Source organism: Beta vulgaris, chromosome 6 (genome assembly GCF_026745355.1).
Source record: "Beta vulgaris subsp. vulgaris cultivar EL10 chromosome 6, EL10.2, whole genome shotgun sequence".
In the NCBI taxonomy this organism is placed as follows: domain Eukaryota; kingdom Viridiplantae; phylum Streptophyta; class Magnoliopsida; order Caryophyllales; family Amaranthaceae; genus Beta; species Beta vulgaris.
The window spans coordinates 16,017,058-16,043,658 of NC_079207.1; the positions used below are offsets into that span (position 1 = coordinate 16,017,058).

The 26,601-nt window shown below is 39.5% G+C and overlaps 3 protein-coding genes across 3 annotated transcripts; 1 reads left to right on the forward strand and 2 right to left on the reverse strand.

The window, feature by feature from the left end:
- Positions 1–466: 466 nt before the first annotated feature.
- Positions 467–2,702, reverse strand: LOC125498182 (uncharacterized). Its single transcript, XM_048645814.2, has 2 exons — positions 1,177–2,702; positions 467–1,078 (listed from the first exon to the last, which is right to left on the reverse strand). The coding sequence occupies exons 1-2, from the start codon at positions 1,531–1,533 to the stop codon at positions 470–472; spliced, it is 966 nt and encodes a 321-aa protein (XP_048501771.2). The 5' UTR covers positions 1,534–2,702; the 3' UTR covers positions 467–469.
- Positions 2,703–12,716: 10,014 nt separating this feature from the next.
- LOC104895980 (BTB/POZ domain-containing protein At3g50780) lies at positions 12,717–15,946 on the reverse strand. The gene is made up of 2 exons (XM_010682636.4): positions 14,537–15,946; positions 12,717–14,167 (listed from the first exon to the last, which is right to left on the reverse strand). Exons 1-2 carry the CDS (start codon positions 15,170–15,172, stop codon positions 13,205–13,207), a joined length of 1,599 nt encoding a protein of 532 aa, XP_010680938.2. The 5' UTR covers positions 15,173–15,946; the 3' UTR covers positions 12,717–13,204.
- Positions 15,947–23,935: 7,989 nt separating this feature from the next.
- Positions 23,936–25,800, forward strand: LOC130591773 (uncharacterized). Its single transcript, XM_057395685.1, has 3 exons — positions 23,936–24,786; positions 24,866–24,984; positions 25,384–25,800. Exons 1-3 carry the CDS (start codon positions 24,501–24,503, stop codon positions 25,798–25,800), a joined length of 822 nt encoding a protein of 273 aa, XP_057251668.1. The 5' UTR covers positions 23,936–24,500.
- Positions 25,801–26,601: the final 801 nt, after the last annotated feature.

Sequence of the window (26,601 nt, forward strand, 5' to 3'; positions counted from 1 at the left end):
AATGCTAAGTCTTTGTCCAAAGACGAACGACACCCAGGGTCTGGCCGAGCAAACTTTTATACTTAAAATCCAAAAAGTAAAAGCAAGTCTTTGCTTGAGCATCTGGTTATGAACGTCCAGAAAAGAGCTACTGAGTCAGATCAGAATGATTGACGAGATTATTTATACTTGGCTTTAATGATAGTACTAGAAGAAATCGGCCAAAAGAGTTGATTAGACCAGCCAAATATTAAGACGAATTACTTTTATACTTGAACATTGATGAAGTTGTAAGTATAATCGGCCAAAATGTTATGACGAACTACTTTTGTACTTGGTAAGACAATGCGTCCAAAACAGTAAAGCATAGAACAACAGAGATTGAAAAAGTTAGCTTCCCATAAATATAAAAAGATGATTACAACCTAAATTCATCTAAGTACAAAAGAAAAAAATTACAGGTGGCTCACAGCCAGATACAACAAAAGAACTAGGCGGCAGGAGGATCGTTGTCCTCTTCGTCCTGGGCCTCTGCATTGTCCTCTCCCTCTTCATCCTCAGAGGATTCTTCAAAGACGGGAGGTTCTGCTTTAGTTATGGTGGCCTTATGCAAGGCTTCTTGGAATTCCAGCCGACGAGCATATCTGGGGATATCCTCCTCCTCGGCCATCATCTCAAAAGCCTTCACCGCCCATTCTTTTGAGGTATCTATGATGGTGTTCATAGCCTCTTTGGCGCCGGCAATTGTCTCTGCAACCTCAGTTCGAAGGGCTTGGTTTTTGACCTTCAGGACGAGGTTTTCCTTGAAGAAATCGGCAGCCATAGTCATGGCTGAATTCCTCTCGTCCGTCAGAACACGTTCCAACGAAGCCCGTTCGTCTATCATCTCCGTCAACCGAAGTAGATAGACTTTGATCTGAGATTCCAGCTCAGCCGACCTTTTTTCCAAAGCAACTTTGGTTTGCTGGTGCAACACCTCTTGCTCGGAAATGACGAACTGAGCATGGTCGGCGGCCGCAGTTACATCATGGACGAGCTTTTTATTCTCTTTTCTGAGCTCCTTCGCCCAGTCTTCTGTTATCATGCTGCGAGCAAAAAGCTGAAAACATAAAAGGATAGGGCATGTCAGGACGGATAATAAAAAAGTAAATGAAGACCAAGTAAAAAGCATAAGCGTCCGAAGAGGAAAGAATGTACCTCGGCAGCAAGCTGAGACATGTAGCCTACATGCCCAGACGATGCTCCCCTTAACCCCTTGATATAAGTTTCGGGAAAGCACTTGAACAGCTCCGTCTTGAGCTTCTCACGATCAGACGACGACATCTTTCCAAAGGCTGGAGAAGATTCATCGTCAGAGAGGCTAGGGGAGCCGACAACAGCAGGACCCTTCCCTTTATCTGAAAGGTTAGACTCGTCAGTACACCTGATGGGAATAACCACGGTCTGTTTGTTGGACGGACTCATCGGACGCCCGCCAACCCGTAGTGTTCTAACTACGTTGGAATAGTAGGACTCACCAGAAGAACGGGAAGCCGTTCTATAAGCGGCCGGCATCTGGCCTACCAGTTGGGCCACTGGCCCAGAAAAGGCGGATCCGTCCACAGCCGCGTCCGGCTTGGAAGATTGTTCAGCGTCGTCCAGAATGACAACCTCGTCAGGTTGCGAAGAATCGGGTTGCTCAGCCGGACCAGTATAGGCCACCAGGGCTCGAGAGTCAACTTCAGCTGGCTCCTCTTTGGTCCTCCTCCTTGGCCGGAAGGTCGATCACGACCTTGGGAACCGGCCGAGTGGTCTTCTTCCTCTTAGCAGTAAAACCCTTTGCCTTTTTTGAGGGAGGGGCTTCACTGGTGCCTGCTGGCCGTTTCTTTGCAGCGGCTTTCTCGGCCAGAGCTTTTGAAGTTGGGGCATTTTTCTGAAAAAAGTGGAATGCTCGTCAAGATATCAATCAGGACGAATTGATCCTCAAATAAGCAACTCGTCCAACACTATTCTAGACGGACTGCCCCTCGAAGAGGCAAACCGTCAAGATATCAACCAGGACGGGTTGCTGTTCAGATGAGTAACTCGTCCTATGCTACTCCAGACGGACTGTCCTCCTAAGAGGCAAGCCGTCAAGAATTCAACCTAGCCGAGTTGCTTCTTGGGAAGTTAGCTCGTCCTGTGTTTCTCTGGACGAATTGCCCCATGGGTAGACAAGTCGTCCAGGCACCATCTTGACGGGTTACCCTCCAAAGTAGCAGACCGGCCGGCTAAAAAAAAAAAAAAAAAAAAAAAACAAACAAAAATATGAATACATATACAAAGCTCACCAAGGTGTCGGCCCTCTTTTCGGCACCTGACTTGCTGTACTCCTTCCATAGAGTGTCCGCAATCTGGATGAGCTCATATCTCCTATCCAAGACTTCCTGAGCTTGCTCCTGGCTGAATCTGAAAGAGAGAAACAAATGTTGGACGAATGATAATTAAGTCTAGAAATTTGTACTTGGAAGATTCTCAGTTGATATACCTCTGTCCTCGTCCTGCCTTAAGCCGGCAGCGACCAGGAAGTTGTCATGATAAAACATTTCCTTAAAAGGAATCCAATTGGACGGACCTTTGAAAGAAACATCTTCCATAGTATACTCCGAAACCCGGAAGTACTCCACCATCTCTTCGGCAGAGTTACTCTCCAGTTCCAAGTATGAGGCCATCCGTCCAGTATTTGTGGTTGTCCGGCTAAAATACCGAAGACGGTTTGCCACCGCTTTACTGGCGCCTGGACAAAAGGAACTCGCCCTTCCATGAGTGCATCTTGGAAGTCTTATCCCAAGACGTCAAGAATCCTTGACGTTGCACACGCTCAGCCAGCTTCCTTCAATGGTCCTAGGGACCTTGGCGACGTAGTGAATATGGGTGAAAGCGGCCAGAGAAGGGTCCTTTCCCTTTAAATTGCAGACGGCCAGAAAGGTAAGAATGTTTTGCCAAGAGTTAGGGGCAAGCTGGTTATGTCCTATGCCGTAATACTGAGAAGTTGGCTGATGAAAGGGTGAAGGGGAAAGCGCAGGCCGGCATCTAATGCCAGCCGATAAACTGCAAAATGGCCTGGAGGAGCACTGAAAATAGTGTCCTCTCGGCCGGGAAGTACAAAGTGGTAGCCAGGCATGGGCATTGCCACCGAAAAAGGACTAAGGTCCGAGCCTAATCGTCCTAACCATGTGTTGTCGGCCAGGATGAACCTAGGGTCAGAAAGGGGACCTAGCCGTCGTCTTATTTCAGACGAAGTGGTTGATGGCTCCTCTGAGCCACTAGCAGGGTCAGAAGAGCTAGCCGTCCTTGGCTCATCTGAGATCGTCCTATGTATGGACGGGCTGGCTTCTGGAGAGCCCCTGATTCTGGTTCCTCCTCGGCATGTTCGGAGAAGGAGTGTGGTAGGCAGGACGAGCGCTTTGGGTCTCTCGTTCTCCTTCGGCCGGAATTCGCCCAGTGGATTCCTCCCTTTCAGAGCTAGAGGCCGGCATGGTTACCCCTCTTCTGATGCGAGCCGTTTGCTTGACGCGCGCCAGATTACCCTGCACAGGTAAAGACTGGGTCGTCTGACTTTGCCGTCCATGGCTAAAGATAAAGAATGCATGCCCGGCCAAGATAGGACCAACTCTAGAAGATGCCGAGGAAGTTAGGCCCTCTGTTCTAGGGTTAGCACCAACCCGTGAGCGGCCGGAATTGTTCGAGGAAGAGGACGAATCCATTTTCTTAAAATATGTGTGCAATCAAGAAAAAGTTGAGAATATACCTGTAGAAGAAAATTCGGACGAATGTTGAAGATGACTTGAAACCTCGGACGAGCAAAACACCAATAGCAAGAGCTTGGACGGGGTTGTTCTTCTCTCTAAAAAGTTCAGTAAAAATTTGCAGAGTCTCTCTCTCTAGAAAATTTCTCAGCAAAGTTAAAATGATTCCAGGAGCGACTAAGGCACATATTTATAGAGGGGTGAAAATGACCCCCTCATCCGGTAAAAGTAACCGTTGTTCATAGGAAGTTGACCTGTGGAGACCGGCAAAATGGCGCCTCTTTTTTGAAAAAGAGAAGAGCAGTTCCAGGTCGGTTAAAAGAGGAAGATTAACCGTCTTGGCGCCCAAAAGATAATAACTCCCTCTTTTAAGGGGCAAATGTTGTAGCCTAAAAAATAAACGGCTCTGGTACTGACACGTGGCTCATCTGAGCCCTACAGTGGCATACATGCAGGGGAATAAAAGTACAAAAGGGCCTGAAGGTGACAGGCCTAAAAGTACGTTTCTCTGAAACGTACTAAAAAGACCTTCTTCTGGCCCCAAAAACTGTACTTAGGCCCAGCAAGTCTGATTTACACCTTTATATGAAAGTGAGGTGTACTGACCAGTTAACAGCTGCCACGTGTCCCAAAACTTTGATTAGCCAATCAGATGCTCCCAAATTAGGGTGACATCAAGGCACAGCAGTCATTTCAAACAGTATAAATAGTCCTTGATTTCAGGGTGAAAGGTACGTTTTTCAGGCATAGTACTGTTACTCTGTCATAAATTCTTCTCTCTCTCTCTCTACTTTCTCTCTCTAAAGTTCCTTTACATCCCTGACATCTGACTTAAGCTTCGGAGGGGGAAATACCACCCAAACCTCCAGGGTGGGTCCCTTTTGTGCAGGTTGCTGGTCAGGAGTTTGCTTCGGGATTTGGACCAATCATTGTTGCACAAGTCTCCAGTTCTAAGAACCCATCTTTGGGAGTTGTGATATAAATTGCTAGTTTTACACTACATAACAGTTACTATGCTTTATGTTGTCGGTTATTCTTACTTATTGTTTATAGTTGAGATTATATATGTTAAGTGAGAGTATCAATTGCTTATAAAAGTTATATTTAGTTTTTATAGATCTCTAGCCATTTCTGATAGAGAATATACTAGAGTAGGGAGATACTACAAGCCTATTGTATTGAGTGATGATGAGAGTGATGGAGGTTATGATTCTAACAATGATAGTTGAACCAGTCTATAGGTCATTATGCGTCATGTATTGAGAGAGCAGTGACGGGTCCAAGAATTACGACACATGGGTTCGAACTTATTCAAATGTAGAAACAAAACTAGCCTTATACTCCCTTTGTTTCCTAAAGATCTTCCTTATTACTGTTCCTACAGATACCAAGGAGTATCCATTTGTGTGGGGTGTGGGGTGGGTAAAGTAGGAGAGAGAGAGGGGTTAAGATAAATAAACAAATAAAAAGGCATTAAAGCAGGAGAGAGAAAGGGAGTAAAATTGAATTAATAATGTAATGGTGGACCATGTGATAGGGACATAAGAGGGTAAAAAGAGGAAAAAAATTCCAAATAAGGAATAAAGTAAAAGAAGGAAGATCTTTTGAAAAAACACTTAAACGGAAAGAGAGAAGATCTTTAGGAAACGGAGGGAGTATGCCACATGCAATATTAATACTTATTTTAGTTGTTTGTATAGGCAATTTTTAGTTTTAATTTTTCAATGAGATCAACAAATATGTATTTACAACTATTACTTTAAAATTAAGTATTGAAACTCTTTCTTTTTAACATATATTGATAAATTTTGATATGTTCCATTCAAGAAAAATAAGTATAGGAAACTCTAATAACCTTCACAAGTGAAAGGAAAAAAAATATGAAATAGTATTAACAATAAAAAAGTAAAATCTAACCTATGTAATTTTAAAATCACCCACAATAAGCTCTTTGTAATGTAGTTTGCTAATAATTATTAATGCTATCAATAATTGATTGCTTAAACAAGGAAATTTGAAGAAAAGATGATTTTTTTCAAAGGAAAAAGATAGGAGGAATGAAACAGGTATTAGTACTTGGTGGGAGGGGAACATTTGTAAATTGAGAAGGAAAGCTAGAAAATGGAGCATTAAGAAACAAGGGAAAAAACCAAAGGGAAAAAAACAAAAGTTGCAATAATAAAAAAGAGGGGGGGGGGGAAACATGCTACTTCTGGGATTTGATCCCGAGACCTTGCATGTCAAACTCTTAGAATTCATGCTGCCCAGACCACTCAGCCATAATGCATATATTTCATTATTTTGTGCGCATTTTGTTATAAACGTTATTCTTTTCCTCTAAACTCTCGTTTCGTCTGTGGATCCGCGTGGGTTCAGTTGAACCCACGCTGGATTCGCTAATGATTGAGAGTATGTATGTCTGGTAGTGATGATGAGGTTCTCTACAAGTTTGACCGTGCTAAGGGACATACCAGAATGGATATCTACTGTGCCGTTATGAGACCCGAGACTGAAGAGGACGAGCCTCAATCTAAGAAGTTGCGAAGATCTACGAGACCGAAAAGATATGTTTACTATAATACTAAGGACATTGATGACTTTGAAGATGAGGTTTTCACTCCACAGAAGTACAAGGAATCAAAGGATAATACTGATAATGTATCTCCTTAGATGACTTACCTATGTAATTAAGTTTTGAGAATAATGTTGGATAAATACTCAAACAATGGTTTAAATTTATTTCATAGTACTTTTATTTTGTTTTAGGAAGAAAATACAGTATTATGGTTTGGAAAATTATTACTAGCATCTTTTGAGGAATAAAAAGGAAAATATTTAGTTATCCAAGTGAGCAAGAAATTATTTTGGGAACGCGAAGGAGAATATTTTATTTATTTATTTATTGTGATTGAACTTTTATTTTCTCATCTCCGTATGTGTATTCTTGATGTGAATATTTTTCATGAATCATTATGTGGTTGATGATGATTATTCCGTGGTGTTGTTATAACTTCTTGAGAAATTGTTTATTGATGCGATCTTGTATGATCAGATCAAATGTTGCCTTCTTAGAGAATGGCATGTAGGTTATGTATTGAAACCTAAGGTGGAGTTACTTTAATTTTAGGTTGCGTGGTAGAATGACTAACAATGGTAACAATTTAGCTGCTGTTATTCGCCTTTTGGCGGAGAAACTAACTCAAGAAAGAGCTGAGCGTCCCGTTCTGCTGGGGACATGTTTGAGAGACTAGCCAAGGTTAAACTGCCATACTTTAAGGGGCAATCTGATCTTACCTTTTTAGAGAATTGGATTAGGGAGTTTGAAAAGATCATTGGGGTTGTGAACTATCCTACGGGTATGAGAGTACGTCAAGCAGTATTTTGTACCTAAAAGATGAGGCTGATTTGTGGCGAAGAGAAAACGGGGGTAGACTGAGTGTTGCTGAGGGATTTAATTGAGATTCTTTTGTTACTACCTTAAGGGAGAACTTTTAACCTGCTTTTATGAGAAAACATAAGGCCGAAGAGTTTATTCATCCTTAGGATGTGGAGTATGACCATCTCTGAGTATTACAGTAAGTTCATAGCACTGTCAAGGTTTGCACCTGAGGTAGTAGCTACTGAGGAATTAAAGGCTCAAAGGTTTGAGCAAGGTTTGACTGAGGAAATCCAGCTGGGATTAGGTGGTGAAACTTTTTCAACTCTACACATTGTGTATGGAAAAGCCGCCCACATTTATGGTCTTCCGTCGAGGTGGTATAAAAAGAATATTGTAGTAGGTGAGAAAAGAAAGGATTTCAGTGCTGGGAGAAATCAAATGAATTTCAAGAAGAACAGGAATAGGAATGGGAATGGGAATGGGGATTTCCAAGGGTGAAATGATCAGGGATACAACAATAAGGGATACTCTGAGAGGACCTAACATTGTAAGAAGTGCAGTAATAACCACCCTAGTGCAGACTGTAAGAGAGACCTAGTAACCTATAACTACTACCAGAAGAAGGGTCATATGGAGTAGGAGTGCTTCACTAAGCAAAAGAAAGAGCATAATGGTAATGGAAGTGGTAACCAGGTAAGGTCCGGGTTCAACCAGTCAGGGAATCAAGGTTATAAGCATGTAGGATTACAGAACAACCAAGGGAACCACAGTAAGCCTGCTAGTGAGAGCGAAAACCAGAATAAGACTCCAGGTAAACTGTTTGTAATGAGCCGCAATTAAGCTGAACGATCTGCCGACGTAGTTTCTGGTACTTTTTCTATTAACCCCATTCTCGTTGAAACGTTGTTTGATTCAGGGGCGACTTCTTCGTTTGTTCGTCGTCTGTCATTAAGAGTCTGAGGTCGGTAGATTTCGAGGTAATTGATTTGCCTATTAGTATACCTACCGGAGAGATCATAAGGTGTACCAAGTTGTTTAAGGATTTGTCTCTAAAGATAGGAGATTGTGTATTTCCTTCTAATTTAATAGAATTCAATTTGGGAGACTTAGATGTTATTCTTGGGATGAATTGGTTAGGATCTACAAGGGAAAAATAGAATGTGAAGCTCTGAAAGCAGTGTTGAGAAGACCTTTGGGAAAAATGACTTCATATAGACGATTTGGGAAGCCTAAGAACTTTGGGCTTATCTATGCAATGTAAGTGAGGAAGTTAATGAAGAAGGGGTGTGAGCTATTTTTCTATAGTGTGCAAGATGTGAGTAAAGAGGTTCGGGTGAATATTGAGGATGTTGTGATCGTGAAGAGTTTATGGATGTGTTTAATTTTCGAGTGAGATTTCGAGTATGCCACCTGTTAGAGTTATTGAGTTCACCATAGACATAGTTTCTGGAACTGCACCTATATCTAAGGCACCTTATAGAATGACACCTCCTGAGATGGGTCACTATGTGTCTAAAGAGGGAGTTTTTGTAGATCCTGCTAAGATCCAAGCTGTTATTGAGTGGCCTACTCCAAAGAATGAGCTCTTAGACAAATTTGTCATGGTATTCATTGATGATATTCTGATCTATTCGAGGAATGAAGTAGAGCATGATGAGCACTTGAGGATTATATTTGAGGCACTTAGGAAGAATCAATTGTATGCCAAGTTTTCTAAGTGTAAGTTTCGTTTGGAAAAAGTAGCATTTTTGGGTCATTATGTGTCTAAAGAGGGAGTTTCTATAGATCATGCTAAGATCCAAGCTGTTAGTGAGTGGCCTACTCCAAAGAATGTGTCAGATATTAGGAGTTTTCTAGGTCTAGCTGGCTATTATAGGAGATTTATGAGAGATTTCTCGAAGATAGCAAGGCCAATGACCAATTTGATGAAGAAAGAGTCAAAGTTTGAGTGGAGTGAGAAGTGCGAGGAAGCCTTCTATATTTTAATGGATCGTTTTAACATTTGTACCTGTATTGATCCTGCCTGATGGAAATGAGGGATTTAAGGTGTATAATGATGCTTCAAAGAATGATTTAGGATGTGTTTTACAGCAGAATGGGAAGGTGATCGCGTATGTGTCGCGTCAATTGAAACAGTATGAGACTAATTACCCTACCCATGACTTAAAGTTTTGTCCCCGTCTTTAAATCATTCACAGAAAACCCAAACAGATCAGACTCAACAGAAACCATATTATTAGTGGTAAATTTACGAACTTAGACGAGGTTTTTAATGAGTTTACGATCATGCAAAATATTATTTAAGGTAAAGGAGGGTATGGTGAAGGCAAATGAGTGCTACCGTGCCCAACAACAGGAATAAGAGGGCCACTACCAACAACTATGTTATCATTATTATCAATCGAATTGAAATAAGAAGAGAAAATACTTGGATCCGCTGTCATGTGAGATGTAGCACCGGTATCCATGTAAAAATTCCCGTCGGGTTGTGAGAACGAGAGAGCGTGCATAACAGCTTCAATGTCAGTCTGGGTATAGCCTGCTAGAGAGAAAGCAGCAGCATGGTAGGGTTGTGGTTTGGGCCCAAGCAAACCAGTACCATTGGGCCGTGGGTATTGGAGAGTCGCCCGCCACGAAGAAGTGGGTAGGGGCATGGAGGAATGGACCAGGGAGGCCCCCACCCTTACCACGACTGGTGTTACCGCTGCCACGCAGGAAGGGGAGCACTAGACGAAGGTGAAGAACTGCCAAAGGGCCCATGGGATCCCGAATTTTGTTGGCGATTTTTATGGGTTTGCTTGCCATGTTGTTTCCCCTTTTTGTTCTTACCATGATAAGGCTATTGGCGACCAGAATTAGAAGCATTTGAGTCGGACGGAGCGCCGGCGATCAAGGTCTTTGCCGAAGTTCGATTATTGTCTTTAGCAAGGCGCGCTTTGATTGTACGTTCAATTAATTTCAAGCGCGTACGAAAATTTTCAAACTGTGGTAATGGGGATTGATTTTGAATGAAATCGCAAGTGGTGGAGTAGGCTTCAGAAAGGTTGCGGGTGAGTTTAAGAACCAGACCAATGTTATTGATCGGAGCATCAAGATCAACAAGACGATCCGTGAGAGACTTAAGATGATTGCAGTAGCCATCAATGGTTCTCAAGCCTTCAAAGTATGCGGCAAAGAGTTCATATTCGAGATGAGTGGCACGACTATCTTTGTTGTCTTGAAACAAGGCTTCAAGTTTGCGTCAGGCAACCGCAGAGGAGTCATCACGCTGAAGTATAGCTTGAAGGAGATCTGTGGAGATTGTGGAAAAAAACCACTGGAAAATGGCGGCATCAACCCCTTTTCACATAGCTAATTGCAGTTTCATATGCCTCTTTTTCCTTTGCATCGGTAGGTGGGATGATGTGGTGGTGAAGGTCATGAACCCTAACAAGCACTTGAAAGAGGGCTGTCCAAGAGTGATACAAACCTTGTTCATTGTCCAACATAATAGGTATAAGATACTTGTCGTTGGTGATAGTCAAAGTCGGATGAAACTTAGGACTATGAGTCATGATGGAGATGGAGATGGAGAAGAGGAGAAGAGGAGAAGAAGAGAAGAGAAGAAGAAGAAAGAGAGGAAGGGGTCGTGTGGTGGTTGGGAGGAAAACCTAGGATCATAAACCCTAATCTGATACCATGAAAGATTATGATCGGTGCCTCTTTCATTAATTAAAACCAATATATAGTATTGGGTTCATAAAGGGTAAGATGATAATACAAAGATTACAAACATAAGATATACAAGCAAATACTCCCTCCGTCCCATAATATAAGTCCTGATTCCGTTTTTACGCGTGAATTAAGGTTAAATAGAATCTTGTTTTATTATTTTTATTGAGAAATACTTACATTGTTTCTTTTTTAACAAAAAATAAAAACTGTCATTTAATGTTGCATGGTTTAATGTGTAGAGGAGTTCAATGAGGTAGATGAATTCCATTTTGTCATTAATAATGGTGCATTGGAAGCTGAAATTATGATGACATTTTGGGAATTAAACTATTTTCATGAAGGTATTTTGGGCATAATTATTGATTAAAAATAGAAATAAGACTTATATATTGGGACACCTTATAAGGAAACAGGACTTATATTATGGGACGGGGGAGTATATATACATATATTCTAACATAATTCCTACTTTCAAACACCACATTTGATAAAATTCGAACCCAAGATCTCAAGGATATAAGGTAAATAGTCTTGCCAAGAAATCAAAAAATATTTTTTGCTAGGCTAATTGTTTGTGTAGGACATTGTGTTATGACTTGTAGGTGTGGACTTGTAAGCAAAGTCTAGAGTAAAGTAAATGGTTTCACAATAGTTTATTATGAGACTAGGGTCGATTTTTCCTTTTATAGGAGATGTTTCTTGATGTCTCACAATGATATATAGTGTAAGTGTTAAATGTAAAACATGTTATTATCTCTCTTCTCTGCTCTCTTAATTTTTTTTTTGTTATTCTTAGTTTCTGTCCATCCACCTCTCGATTGATAATAAGCCTTTTTTTTACTACTTTTTAAGTTCATGTTTTTGTTCATGTTTTGAAACTCTTTCCTCTCTCAATTTAAACTCTTTTATTCAAATATTGGGTTACATGCATCTATATAGACTTTATATATCTCAGTGTAATAGTTTAGGATTATTCTTTTTAATTACGTATCAAAATTTATTTTGTTGATAAAGATTTATATAGTGTCTCAACAGGTGTCAATTTTAAATCTACAATGATTGTAATCTTGCCAAATTAGAAATTTGTTTGATCTAAATTGCTTTGTATTTGCTCCTTCTTATCTCTATTATAGATGATGTATAACTCTTTCATTAACGAGATAATTGTAATTCTAAAAAATGGATTAGCATGAGATGTCTTACTCGAGACTTTCTCAATTGGATAAGGACGTATGTTTTGTTGCTAATCAAATTGGATTAGGCAAATTGAAAAGTAAGATAAACTGCTCCGGATTGATGAAGTCGATCTATCATACTTTCAACCAAATTCCCCAATAATTATTAGATTGGGGATAGGCTGATAGCCTTATTCTTTCTAGTACAGAAACAAAAAGAAAGCAATCAACCACCAAGGAAAGCTCACTGTAGAGCTAAAGCTAATTAGTGATGAATCTAGAATGTGTATTAAGTTGGATCGAAATAAAACCACTATTTTAACGGATCCAAACATTCAATTTTACAAGAAAATTTCTGAAGATCTCATATTAGGTAAGGAATTTTTTCTTATTTAAGTGGAGTTTAAGTGTTTAACTGACTCCACTAAACACAATGTACATCCGCCTCTAGAACTAATCATATATCCACGACCAGATACATATTGGTCTTACACCCGCTCAAGGTGGCTATCTGGCCTAACCCGAATTCCTCAGCGAGTTCGTACGACTTTTTCTAGGCAAAATTGGGCCATGTTTCTAGCAATGGTCTAGGCGTCTAGCTCATGATCAACTAAATTTTGGCGGACTGCAAAAGCCGTCCTAAGAAATTAAGGGCATCTCCAACAATAAACATGAGCTAAATACCTCAAATGAGCCGAAGGAAAAAAAAAACAGAAATTGATACATTACTATTGCTTAATTTTGCTTAATTTTTACAGCATTTCCCTCTATACAACACTGATTTCTGATCTTCCAGGACTTCAAGTCTTGGTCTTAGGAATACTCGAAGAACCAAACGCTCAATCAAGAAATACAAGCTTATAAAAACTTACAGATATTTAGTATCTAGGTAGGCCTAATATCTATCAGAATCACTCAAAAGTCGGGATACATTTTATTCATCAATTCCCTTATCTTGAAAATCACCACAGCTTGATCAGACTATTAACAGTAGCTTCGATTCAGAAGTCTCAAAGTTCCGATTAGCATCCATCGGCCAACCCACTGGTTGATCGAGCACAAGAACTACACCACTTCAAATCACATCACTCCACTTTTTAAGTTAAGAAAACCACTCATCAAACCATAAACACAATCAGCCTTGTTAAAAGGAACCTGTATGAATTAAGGTAATTATTCTAATCTATGTCCTAAGATGTCAGTGAGTTATATGACTGACCTTGATTTACTCGCGGTTCAGCATATGGCCTAATGAAGGTCCTACGCCACCAGACCTCAAACGCTCTTTGAAGATTCGGGCAGTTATCACCAGCTTTAAGAAAATTGCCCAACCAAGAGAGCAGAATACTCCGCTGATCCTCTAGGGGTAAAGTCAAGATCGTCCTTCCAATCCCTTCCTCCACAACCTTCCGATCAAATGATCTGCATCCGTGATTCAGCCAGCTGTAATCACTAGTTAATGGCTCCAACCATGTCTGCAACAGCATCTGACGGATGTCCTTTGATGGAAGTAGCTCCCCCTTACCTATCCCAACGAACAACCTTGCTGTTATGCAGCTAACATGGTAGCGAGTCATAGCAGGCAGCTTTTGATGTAAGCTCGCTAACTCCTGTTGACGGATCCACATGAGGGCAAACTCGTCTGCTACCTGCCTTTCAGCCAAAATCTCCAGCAACCAGGCAAGGTTGTCTGCTTCTAGCGCAATCTGCTTGGCAATTGGGTCCTGGCAGTCCATGGGCTTGTCACTAAATTCAGGCCCTGTGGCCCGCTTGAAATGGGATAATAATGAATCTAAGCAGCTTCTACATGAAGCATAAATTGTTTCGTAACAGATATCAGGCGAGCTATCAGAATCTGAGCTGCTGTTATTCTCCCTAAGAAGTTTCAGAACAATTGATTTCATTTCACGACGACCTCTCTCTTCGTTACTCTTAAGAACAAGTTCCACTATGTGAGATAATGTGTCTTTAGGAGGTCTGGAGACGTTTGAAGAGACTCGTTTCAGGACTGGATTTACACCAACCCCCTCGCTCTGAAGTTTAAGAATCGAAGATACCACTTTCTCCTCCTCCTCTTCCCCAACCCAAGGGGCAGCTTCCAGGTAATTTAAACAAGCCTGAATACATGAGCCATAACCAACTACTTCTGCCACCTGCAACGAATGCATCTTCTGTTCATAAATGCCAAAGGATTGGGCAAAATAAAGAGAACAAAAGTGAATAGGTCGATACTCTTGCCTTAGACATATAACTTGTGTCCATGGTTTTTTTTTCTGACCTTTTTATCTCTATAAGTTCTTTTTGGTAGGTGAATACTATATGGAAAACCCCCTTATATCATCAGTGATTTTATCTTGATGTGCATTTCAGAGTCACAACTCATATTTAAGTTTCTAAGGCATACGACATGAGTTCGAAAAAAATGGAAGAAAAGCTAAAAAGAGGCATCTTTATTACGGGAAACTAATACAGGCAAGAATGTAAAGAAACAAATCGATATAGAGTTGCCTTTTCTGAGTTACCTTGAGAATTCGAAGCACTCGTTGAACGCTTTGCTTCAGAAGCCTCTGCTTCATGTCTTTTGAATACATCAAACCAATAGTTTCAACATAAATTTCAACATCTTCACAATCAAAAATCTGAAGGGATGACACATCAGGCTCTTGTTCATCCAATTTCTCCGCAAAGAAAGTGCTATTGTCCACAAGAACACTCTTATGAACATTCAATTTGACCGAGAATCCGTGCTTCCCAAACAACAACACCTTCATATCACTAGTTCCAGACTCACCAAACTCAATTGAAACTTTTTTTGGCAAATTCTCAGCTTTATTTCTAGGAGTCCTCTCCCCTCCTACAGGCACATTAGAGGCAGGAGTTCCATTATTAGCACTCTTCTGATCATCAGAAGGTGTCATTTTAGGCGGGTTTTGCGACGGTTTCTTCTCATTTGTATGACTTTGTTTCTTATTAACAGAAGCAGCAGTTGGTGGTGGAGGTGGTGAAGGTGGGTGTTTGGATTTGTTTAAAGGAGTTTGTGTTTTAAGGTTTTTTTGGAACACAACAGGTGAAGGACAGCACCAGAAACCCTCAGGAGTCACAGCAATTGGAACATTTCTAAGTTTAGCTTCTCCTTTACCTAATCTTACTTCAGACATTACTGATCACAATTATAATGAATATAAACAAGTACAAATTCCAACAGATACCAAAATCTCAAATCTTGGAACCATAAACAGAACACAGAACTTCCAAATTTGTTACAAAATCACCCACAATTCCAGCTGATCATACAAAACAACACTTTTTTTTTTCTAATTTTGGTGTCTAATTGTCAGCTCAGAAATAGAAGCATAGCAAATTTGTATGGCAAATTTCAACCAAACCACAAATCACTATAAACTTTCAACTAACCAAACCCATTAAAAAAATTCACACCAACTATTTAACTCAAAACAAACAAGAACAAAAATTAGTCTTGTAAATTTCTATCCTTTTTAGTTTAAAGAACTCACCTTGAAGATAAAAATGGAAGAAGCCTTGAATATTTAGAATCAAGGAAAACCCAGAAAGTAAAAACAAAAGGAAAAAAACAATAGAAAGAATAAGGTGAGTTTTAAAGGAACAAGAAGAAGAACATGTTCTTAACTTTACCAGTGTGGGTATCTGTACAAAGAACACTTTATGAAATTATAAAGAAAAAATGGGGTATGATTTTGCTTTCTCTAGAGTAATTATTCTCACTTTAATTTTCTCTCTCCTCTTTCTATTTTCAAGTATGAGAATGATCAAATAAGCACGCCTTATTGAAATATGCCCGTCTTTCAATCCTGTTTTTGCTCTTTATCTTGGGTTTCTTCCCCTCCTTTTTTCTCTCTCAAGAAACAACAAACAGTTTTTTGTTGGTTGTTTTTTTCTTTTCTTTTTTGTGAACAGGAAGTTACTGGAGCTGGATTCCCTTGGACCCATCTGATAATATCTGCTATAGAAGCCAACATTTTAGATTTGTTTAATGTTTCATGGTTAACAATTATACTTAAGTTATTCTACAAGACAAACTTTATGGTTAGCTCATATTAATAGTGCCATGCTGCTGAGTTCAGCTAATTAGCCCTTTTTTTCCCTCCTTTCTTTTCATGCTTTCTATGTTTGGCCAAGGCCTACGTAACTTTGCAGTGCATAATCAAGATTTGAGAATCCGATGTTTGTATCGAATGCTAACCAATCTTTTGAGTTCTTATAATGTTGTACCAAATTTGAAAGTTATAACGTTGTAATTATGAAATAATAAAGAAAATATTAGGATAACTTTTGTTTCATGAGTCTAGTCGAATTATTTTGTTACTTTGATTTGTACAAGGATCAAGGACATTTATTAAAAAGGAGTTTTATACATATTTTATGAGTCATACCAGTCGTCACATAACATTTTATCCTATGATATGTTTAACAACTAAACATATACTTCCTCCATTTCTTTTTAATTTACTTACTTAACTTTGGGGAGAATCAAGGAGGAACTCCAAAAGTATGAGAGAGAAATGAAAAAGGTGGAGAGAGAAATTGAGAGGTGTGAGAGAAAAACAAAAGAGTGGGTTAAAATATTTAAAAGTGAATTATGTTGCCAAAATTTTAAAAAGCAACTGTGTGTAGATTAAGAAGAAACGGACTAAAAAGAAAAGTGTGCGGATTAAAAAGATAAGAAAGGAGTATTGAGCAATAGCTACTTTCTGATTTTTTTTAAAAAAAAATTATTTGTGATTGGTGAAGGCGGATCATGCATGGTAATTTCTTTTATGAATACAATAGGTTCTCAATTACTGCAATTTTTACTTTTCACATAGTTAATTTTTAGGTTTTCAGTTCATTCTATTTCAACTTCTTTTCATATATATCCATTTCTTAGAATTTTCCCGTTTCTTCATTACATATCGGAAAACTTTTTATTTTGTCGTTTCTAGCTACTATCCCTTATCACCCTACTTGGATTAGTCTAATAAAGTATACTCATATTCTTAAACTATTTTCTCTCTTATCCAAAAATCAAAAATTATTACTCAATTTTCAATATTTTCAAACTAGCCGTATATGCACATGATGCGTGCGTTAACAATCTTATCTACGAACAGGCATATATTTTTTTAATCTAAAATTATTTTGGTAGTGATTTAAATTAATGAGTTTTTTTGTAGATGTTATTATCTTTTTGAACTAAAGGTGACCGATTTTTAACTCTTAGAAAATTTTGATCGAGATTTTATAATTCTTTGTCAGTCTGCTTTAATATAGTTTTCTTAACGATTGTAAATGTTAATAAACCATATTGTTTGAACTTTGTAAATACGAAATATTATGTTGTCAAAATATATCACTAACTTTTTTTTAATTGAAGATTCTAATTAATTCCGTGAATTAATTATGTCAATCAAGTCAAATTATTAATGGTGATTGCATTCCATTTTTGACTTATTCTATATGACAAGTTGCATTGATTCTCAATTTTAAATTTGTTATAAAAAACATTGTTTTAATATATTAGATTGTATTAGAGTCATTTTAAAATGTGGACACCACACCTCCCTTGGCTTATATAATAGAGACTATTCCCTTTCCTCTAGCTCAAAGAAGAAATTTAAAGAAAGGAGGGAGTATTATTGAGATAGATTTGGGTAAACCGTAAATATATCATTTAGCAGATTTGTTGAGATTGTAAATATAGTTTCCTTATTAACATGGGAAACACTTGTGTATATCACTGGTCACGTTCAATGAGAAACCCAGGCAAACCATTCAATCTATTAATCTAATTTACTTCTCTACAAGTATGAACATCATCATGCTCTACAAAATTATTACAATTCTGTTAAAAAAAAGTTTATATAAGACTTGACATACTACACCATATCAGCAAATACATGAGGCATGAGCTAGTTGGGCACATATGATATGATGTATTATATTCCACTGTTGCTTACTAGTCGTAGAAAAGTGAGGATATATATATATAATAGAAAACAGATAATTCTATTGTTCTAAAATAAAACTATACTCAAAACCATTGACAAGTTGAACTGGCGTGTTAGTTGGAGTAGCTGTACCAAAGCGCTGATAAATTACACAGCTATTAATCATATTTAAGAGCAATGATTATAGAGCTGGCCCCTCTTAATTGCGTTTAACATGGGGCACAAAAAAGAATAAGAATATTAATGGCATTCTAAAATTAAGGAGTAAGCAAGGGTTTTTAATATTTCACTAGTATTTTGGCACGGGCGATGCTCCGGGTCAACTTACTTATCAAATGTATTATTATTCATAAATTTCATAATTAATACTATTGATTTTTCGTAATATTCACACTAGTGCGAGATTAAAAAATGGACATTATTGCATGATAAGTTGTTCAAAAAAAAAATCTTAAGGAATTGGGGATAAAAATAACAATTTCAATGTATTTTGGGTAAGAGAATGTTATTTTACAAAAAAATGGCTAAAGATCAAAAAGTTTGTCTATATATTTTTATAATTATATATAACTACAAGACTTTATTATGTTTTACTTTGAAATATTGAATATTATTATTATAGTGGATTAGTGGTTAAACTCTGACATTTTAGTTCAAAGGTCATGTGTTTAATTCTTTTAGTAGGAACATCTTTTATATATTTGTATAGATTTGTCTGAGAAGACTACAAAGTATAGGATTAATACTAAATATGATTGCTAAAACTGCTACTATTAAAGTTTACTCCTAGGAAATTTAGTCTACAAATAATATGTGAAACAGTTATTATTGAAAACAATAATGTGAATGCAATTCAATCGGAATATCTCGCTCTCTATCTGATGAGCGAGCTCATGCATTTGCTCTGACTTGATAGATTGATTTCAATTTTTGTATTCTAACAATGTAATACTGCTTTGAAAATTCTAATTAGTCAGAGGAATTAGATGTCATGTGCCGTTTACGCTATGCTAAAAAGTATATTAATGACAATGTCCTCCCTACTCGAACTTTGCCCATCTTTCAAAGAGACCACACATTCCAATACTCTAAGCATTCTATATTTTAACATAGAATGATTTTTATTTGGGGTGTTAGAGAGTGACTAAATATAGTATTCCCTCCCCCTCAAAAAAAAAAAAAAAAAAAAAAAAATATAGTATTCCCTCCGTTCCAAAATATAGTTTCCATTTTTATTTGGGTGTTCCAAAATATAGTTCCCATTTTCATATTTAGTTCTACATTTTTTCGTAATTTATCTAGAAAAATCGTGTCCCATCATTTATTTTGAATTTTGTTTTTTCCTTTGTTTATTCAACCAAAATGTTACAATTAATGCTCTTTCACCAATTATTATCCATTTTTTCTCCTAAAATCATCTTTTCCAATACAACATTTATTTAAATAAACAAAAAATCTTTACTATCCCAGTTAGATTCTACTTGCATAAATTACCGTAAAAAAAGGAAAATGACAACTATATTTTGGGATGGATGGAGTAATAAATGATTTGATCTCGAATTTTGTGTATTCATTCTTATAAGACTACCAATTAAGTTAGCCGACATCTAATTTGACATAATATGATAGATATGTGCAGAACTATTTGATAGAGAATATATTTAGGTTAATATTTTCTCATGAGTTTGTGATATAGAAAAATTTGTCATAAACCACCTTTTATAACCACTTTTTTGTGATATAGAAAAATTGGTTTTAGGCATCTTTTTGGTTCTTTTTTTTTGTTGGAAGCCACCACTTGCCAGATAATTGGCATTGACTAACGCTTTCCGGCGTTTGACCATCACGTGCATGGCACGTGATGTCATAACACCCTTCTTTTTTTCCTTTTTTTCCCTGATTTCCCCCCACACCCATTCGATTCATCTCTTTCTCTCTTCCTTCAATTAATCTACTTATTTTTTATCTAATGGAAGTTCTTATTTTCTTCAAGATTCTACTCTTCAATGTTACATTCTCTCAATTTCTTTTCTTTTATTGTGTGCCTCTGTGTTTGCTTGGGGGAGCTTCATAAATTGATTAACTTTTTATCAATGAATAAATGTCTATAGTAAACTGGATTTGTGTCGTGAAATTGTGTTTCAATTTCAGTAATTTTAAGTTGGTTTCAAGTTCAAATATTATTATATAGCTCTAAGAATTTCAAATGCACAGATGAAATGAAGGAAGAAAGAGAGAGAAAAAAAGAGAGATGAAGGAAGATGATGGGTTTGGGGGGAAAATAGGGGAAAATTGGAGGGTCGGGATGGTTGGTGGGGGGGGGGGGGGGGGTTGTCGACAGGTTGAGAACGGGGGGTTGTCGGGGTTTATGAGGGAGGAGGGTGGATTGCCGGTGATACGAGGGGGGAGGGAGGAGGGGGAGAAGTATAAAGGGGGAAGAATGGAGAAAATCTAAAGGCCGGTCAACGCCGGAAAATCGAGGTTAACCACCGAATTCCGGCAAGTGTTGGCTTCCAACAAAAAAAAGAACCAAAAAGGTGGATAATTAACCAATTGTTTTTAAAAGGTGGTTTCTCACAAAAAATTTGGTTATAAAAGGTGGTTTCTGCATTTCCAGTGATATATCTGTATAATCCCTATATAGTTTGGATTTCTAATTGTAAACAGTATATATATATATATACTCCAAGATTATGGAGTTTTACATTATCTAACATGGTATTAGAAGCGAATTAGATCTTGGGATTGTCTTGAGAATTTTCTCACCTGCTGGTGGGTCAATATTAAACCCACTGGTGGGATTCATAGTCATAAAAACACAAAAATCTCTTGTGCGAAATCTAGATTTTTTATGGTTTTTTTTCCTACCAACACACCGTTATTTATACCAAAGTTGTCTAGAAAAACCCTACCCACTTCCACTGTTGGATAGTCCTTAAACCCATCATAGTAATTGAAGCCAGTGTAAGGTATTTCTCGTGGGTGCAGCAACAAGGTTTTCAATTATGTATTATACTATTTGGAGTTCTCTGAACATGTTGTTTCTCCGTAGTAATACAAGTTTTAGTTCCATCGCCCTTTAATTTCTCCATCTTCTACGCCGTTTGCAGCTCTATGAGCACAAGCTTGTCATTCGAACAACAATGTCTCCTCGAAGATAGCCATATATTCGACTTCACAACTTTGCCAAAATCCGCAACTCGAGCACATCCTTATCCTTTGGCCTGGTCTGCACCGCTCTCCTCTCCTTTTCGTAGATTGTGGTTGTAGCTTTCCCCGTTATTATTAGGGTACTATTGTTTCTCCATTTGATCTTGGTTTATCTTATTATCCTCCATCGTCTGATGCATGATTTTCAGATCTAGTCTGAGAGCCGACTTTCTCCCGCTCCGACTGTGGGGATATGATAGAGAAGATATTAGGATAATATTTTCTCATCAACTTGTGATATATTTGTATAATCCCTATATAGTTTGGATTCCTCACATGGTTAGGATCATTATTATTTTGTAAGCACTATATATATTGATCAATGGGAATACTCCAAAATTACGGAGTTTTACATTATCCAACACTCTTTATCAAAGCAAAATCCCAACGAACACTGGTACATAAATGGCGTCGGATCACAGACTCTCCTGTACGGCAGATTGGAATTCAACATCACAGTTCTCACCACAAATTGCCCAAATGGTAATCTGCATCGGATGTGAATTCCATTTGAATAAGCTAATTCAGCAGAAGTTCTTAATAGCACATAAATTTATTAGAATCTCTGCTTCTTAAACCATGTAGTTGGATTCCATTTGAATAATTCATTTACCAATCCAGCCATGATTCAGTTGAGCTAATCACTTATCTAAAATCCGCCACCAAATTATAAATAAAATAATTAGTAAAAGGACATAGTGAAAAAAAAAGTACTACACTTTACCTCACTACTCTAAAATAAATCACATTTCAGTTTAACAGACATAAACCCATATCTAAATTCAACCCCAAAAAACCACATAAACTAAACAAACCAAACTAAACATAAAGACAATATGGATAATCCACATATCTGAACAGAAAATATGCAAAAAAAAAAGAAAAAAAAAACTGATGAGAGAGAAAACAAGAGAGAGAAAGAGAAAAAAGAAAAAAAAAAAGCAACTCAACCCCATAGCTTTAAGAACAAGTGCCAGATCTGAAACAAGAAAAACAACCAAACCTTTCACCCTTTTCAGCCTGATTTTAGTCTAATCATCATATACAAAAATTTTAAGCTACCCACTAGTCATCAAAAAAATATTAATGCTACAATCCAGAAGGAATTCTCGAAAGAGATCAAAGAGCAAACCTCAGAGCTGCGAAATGCGTCTGGACAAAAGCAAAAGAGTCAAATTCATCAAAGAGCTTCCTATTACCCGGTGAAAAAACGAAGAGCGTCTCGCATCTTGTCCAAAGATGAAAATCTGCATCAAGCCAAAGTTAAAGAAGACAAAAAATTCTGGTATTTTAAGAACCCTCTCAGAAGACTCCTCTGGTACCTGTTATGTAGTGTAAAACTAGCAATTTATATCACAACTCCCAAAGATGGGTTCTTAGAACTGGAGACTTGTGCAACAATGATTGGTCCAAATCCCGAAGCAAACTCCTGACCAGCAACCTGCACAAAAGGGACCCACCCTGGAGGTTTGGGTGGTATTTCCCCCTCCGAAGCTTAAGTCAGATGTCAGGGATGTAAAGGAACTCTTAGAGAGAGAAAGTAGAGAGAGAGAGAGAAGAATTTATGACAGAGTAACAGTACTATGCCCTGAAAAACGTACCTTTCACCCTGAAATCAAGGACTATTTATACTGTTTGAAATGACTGCTGTGCCTTGATGTCACCCTAATTTGGAGCATCTGATTGGCTAATCAAAGTTTGGGACACGTGGCAGCTGTTAACTGGTCAGTACACCTCACTTTCATATAAAGGTGTAAATCAGACTTGCTGGGCCTAAGTACAGTTTTTGGGGCCAGAAGAAGGTCTTTTTAGTACGTTTCCAGAGAAACGTACTTTTAGGCCTGTCACCTTCAGGCCCTTTTGTACTTTTATTCCCCTGCATGTATGCCACTTGTAGGGCTCAGATGAGACCACGTGTCAGTACCAGAGCCGTTTATTTTTTAGGCTACAACATTTGCCCCTTAAAAGAGGGAGTTATTATCTTTTGGGCGCCAAGACGGTTAATCTTCCTCTTTTAACCGACCTGGAACTGCTCTTCTCTTTTTCAAAAAAGAGGCGCCATTTTGCCGGTCTCCACAGGTCAACTTCCTATGAACAACGGTTACTTTTACCGGATGAGGGGTCATTTTCACCCCTCTATAAATATGTGCCTTAGTCGCTCCTGGAATCATTTTAACTTTGCTGAGAAATTTTCTAGAGAGAGAGACTCTGCAAATTTTTACTGAACTTTTTAGAGAGAAGAACAACCCCGTCCAAGCTCTTGCTATTGGTGTTTTGCTCGTCCGAGGTTTCAAGTCATCTTCAACATTCGTCCGAATTTTCTTCTACAGGTATATTCTCAACTCTTTTCTTGATTGCACACATATTTTAAGAAAATGGATTCGTCCTCTTCCTCGAACAATTCCGGCCGCTCAGGGTTGGTGCTAACCCTAGAACAGAGGGCCTAACTTCCTCGGCATCTTCTAGAGTTGGTCCTATCTTGGCCGGGCATGCATTCTTTATCTTTAGCCATGGACGGCAAAGTCAGACGACCCAGTCTTTACCTGTGCAGGGTAATCTGGCGCGCGTCAAGCAAACGGCTCGCATCAGAAGAGGGGTAACCATGCCGGCCTCTAGCTCTGAAAGGGAGGAATCCACTGGGCGAATTCCGGCCGAAGGAGAACGAGAGACCCAAAGCGCTCGTCCTGCCTACCACACTCCTTCTCCGAACATGCCGAGGAGGAACCAGAATCAGGGGCTCTCCAGAAGCCAGCCCGTCCATACATAGGACGATCTCAGATGAGCCAAGGACGGCTAGCTCGTCTGACCCTGCTAGTGGCTCAGAGGAGCCATCAACCACTTCGTCTGAAATAAGACGACGGCTAGGTCCCCTTTCTGACCCTAGGTTCATCCTGGCCGACAACACATGGTTAGGACGATTAGGCTCGGACCTTAGTCCTTTTTCGGTGGCAATGCCCATGCCTGGCTACCACTTTGTACTTCCCGGCCGAGAGGACACTATTTTAGTGCTCCTCCAGGCCATTTTGCAGTTTATCGGCTGGCATTAGATGCCGGCCTGCGCTTTCCCCTTCACCCTTTCATCAGCCAACTTCTCCAGTATTACGGCATAGGACATAACCAGCTTGCCCCTAACTCTTGGCAAAACATTCTTACCTTTCTGGCCGTCTGCAATTTAAAGGGAAAGGACCCTTCTCTGGCCGCTTTCACCCATATTCACTACGTCGCCAAGGTCCCTAGGACCATTGAAGGAAGCTGGCTGAGCGTGTGCAACCGTCAAGGATTCTTGACGTCTTGGGATAAGACTTCCAAGATGCACTCATGGAAGGGCGAGTTCCTATTTGTCCAGGCGCCCAGTAAAGCGGTGGCAAACCGTCTTCGGTATTTTAGCCGGACAACCACAAATACTGGACGGATGGCCTCATACTTGGAACTGGAGAGTAACTCTGCCGAAGAGATGGTGGAGTACTTCCGGGTTTCGGAGTATACTATGGAAGATGTTTCTTTCAAAGGTCCGTCCAATTGGATTCCTTTTAAGGAAATGTTTTATCATGACAACTTCCTGGTCGCTGCCGGCTTAAGGCAGGACGAGGACAGAGGTATATCAACTGAGAATCTTCCAAGTACAAATTTCTAGACTTAATTATCATTCGTCCAACATTTGTTTCTCTCTTTCAGATTCAGCCAGGAGCAAGCTCAGGAAGTCTTGGATAGGAGATATGAGCTCATCCAGATTCGCGGACACTCTATGGAAGGAGTACAGCAAGTCAGGTGCCGAAAAGAGGGCCGACACCTTGGTGAGCTTTGTATATGTATTCATATTTTTGTTTTGTTTTTTTTTTTTTTTTTTTTTTTTTTGTCCGGCCGGTCTGCTACTTTGGAGGGTAACCCGTCAAGATGGTGCCTGGACGACTTGTCTACCCATGGGGCAATTCGTCCAGAGAAACACAGGACGAGCTAACTTCCCAAGAAGCAACTCGGCTAGGTTGAATTCTTGACGGCTTGCCTCTTAGGAGGACAGTCCGTCTGGAGTAGCATAGGACGAGTTACTCATCTGAACAGCAACCCGTCCTGGTTGATATCTTGACGGTTTGCCTCTTCGAGGGAGTCCGTCTAGAATAGTGTTGGACGAGTTGCTTATTTGAGGATCAATTCGTCCTGATTGATATCTTGACGAGCATTCCACTCTTTTTCAGAAAAATGCCCCAACTTCAAAAGCTCTGGCCGAGAAAGCCGCTGCAAAGAAACGGCCAGCAGGCACCAGTGAAGCCCCTCCCTCAAAAAAGGCAAAGGGTTTTACTGCTAAGAGGAAGAAGACCACTCGGCCGGTTCCCAAGGTCGTGATCGACCTTCCGGCCAAGGAGGAGACCAAAGAGGAGCCAGCTGAAGTTGACTCTCGAGCCCTGGTGGCCTATACTGGTCCGGCTGAGCAACCCGATTCTTCGCAACCTGACGAGGTTGTCATTCTGGACGACGCTGAACAATCTTCCAAGCCGGACGCGGCTGTGGACGGATCCGCCTTTTCTGGGCCAGTGGCCCAACTGGTAGGCCAGATGCCGGCCGCTTATAGAACGGCTTCCCGTTCTTTGGTGAGTCCTACTATTCCAACGTAGTTAGAACACTACGGGTTGGCGGGCGTCCGATGAGTCCGTCCAACAAACAGACCGTGGTTATTCCCATCAGGTGTACTGACGAGTCTAACCTTTCAGATAAAGGGAAGGGTCCTGCTGTTGTCGGCTCCCCTAGCCTCTCTGACGATGAATCTTCTCCAGCCTTTGGAAAGATGTCGTCGTCTGATCGTGAGAAGCTCAAGACGGAGCTGTTCAAGTGCTTTCCCGAAACTTATATCAAGGGGTTAAGGGGAGCATCGTCTGGGCATGTAGGCTACATGTCTCAGCTTGCTGCCGAGGTACATTCTTTCCTCTTCGGACGCTTATGCTTTTTACTTGGTCTTCATTTACTTTTTTATTATCCGTCCTGACATGCCCTATCCTTTTATGTTTTCAGCTTTTTGCTCGCAGCATGATAACAGAAGACTGGGCGAAGGAGCTCAGAAAAGAGAATAAAAAGCTCGTCCATGATGTAACTGCGGCCGCCGACCATGCTCAGTTCGTCATTTCCGAGCAAGAGGTGTTGCACCAGCAAACCAAAGTTGCTTTGGAAAAAAGGTCGGCTGAGCTGGAATCTCAGATCAAAGTCTATCTACTTCGGTTGACGGAGATGATAGACGAACGGGCTTCGTTGGAACGTGTTCTGACGGACGAGAGGAATTCAGCCATGACTATGGCTGCCGATTTCTTCAAGGAAAACCTCGTCCTGAAGGTCAAAAACCAAGCCCTTCGAACTGAGGTTGCAGAGACAATTGCCGGCGCCAAAGAGGCTATGAACACCATCATAGATACCTCAAAAGAATG

Bases quoted from the DNA above. Each gene is read 5' to 3' on its own strand.
- LOC125498182 (XM_048645814.2), bottom strand. From the start codon at position 1,533: ATGCCGGCCGCTTATAGAACGGCTTCCCGTTCTTCTGGTGAGTCCTAC. The intron at 1,079-1,176 runs GTACATTCTTTC...TTATGTTTTCAG, and splicing joins TGTCTCAGCTTGCTGCCGAG to CTTTTTGCTCGCAGCATGAT.
- LOC104895980 (XM_010682636.4), bottom strand. From the start codon at position 15,172: ATGTCTGAAGTAAGATTAGGTAAAGGAGAAGCTAAACTTAGAAATGTT. The intron at 14,168-14,536 runs GTAACTCAGAAA...CATTCGTTGCAG, and splicing joins GAGTGCTTCGAATTCTCAAG to GTGGCAGAAGTAGTTGGTTA.
- LOC130591773 (XM_057395685.1), top strand. From the start codon at position 24,501: ATGCACTCATGGAAGGGCGAGTTCCTATTTGTCCAGGCGCCCAGTAAA. The intron at 24,787-24,865 runs GTATATCAACTG...TCTCTCTTTCAG, and splicing joins AAGGCAGGACGAGGACAGAG to ATTCAGCCAGGAGCAAGCTC. The intron at 24,985-25,383 runs GTGAGCTTTGTA...ACTCTTTTTCAG, and splicing joins AAAAGAGGGCCGACACCTTG to AAAAATGCCCCAACTTCAAA.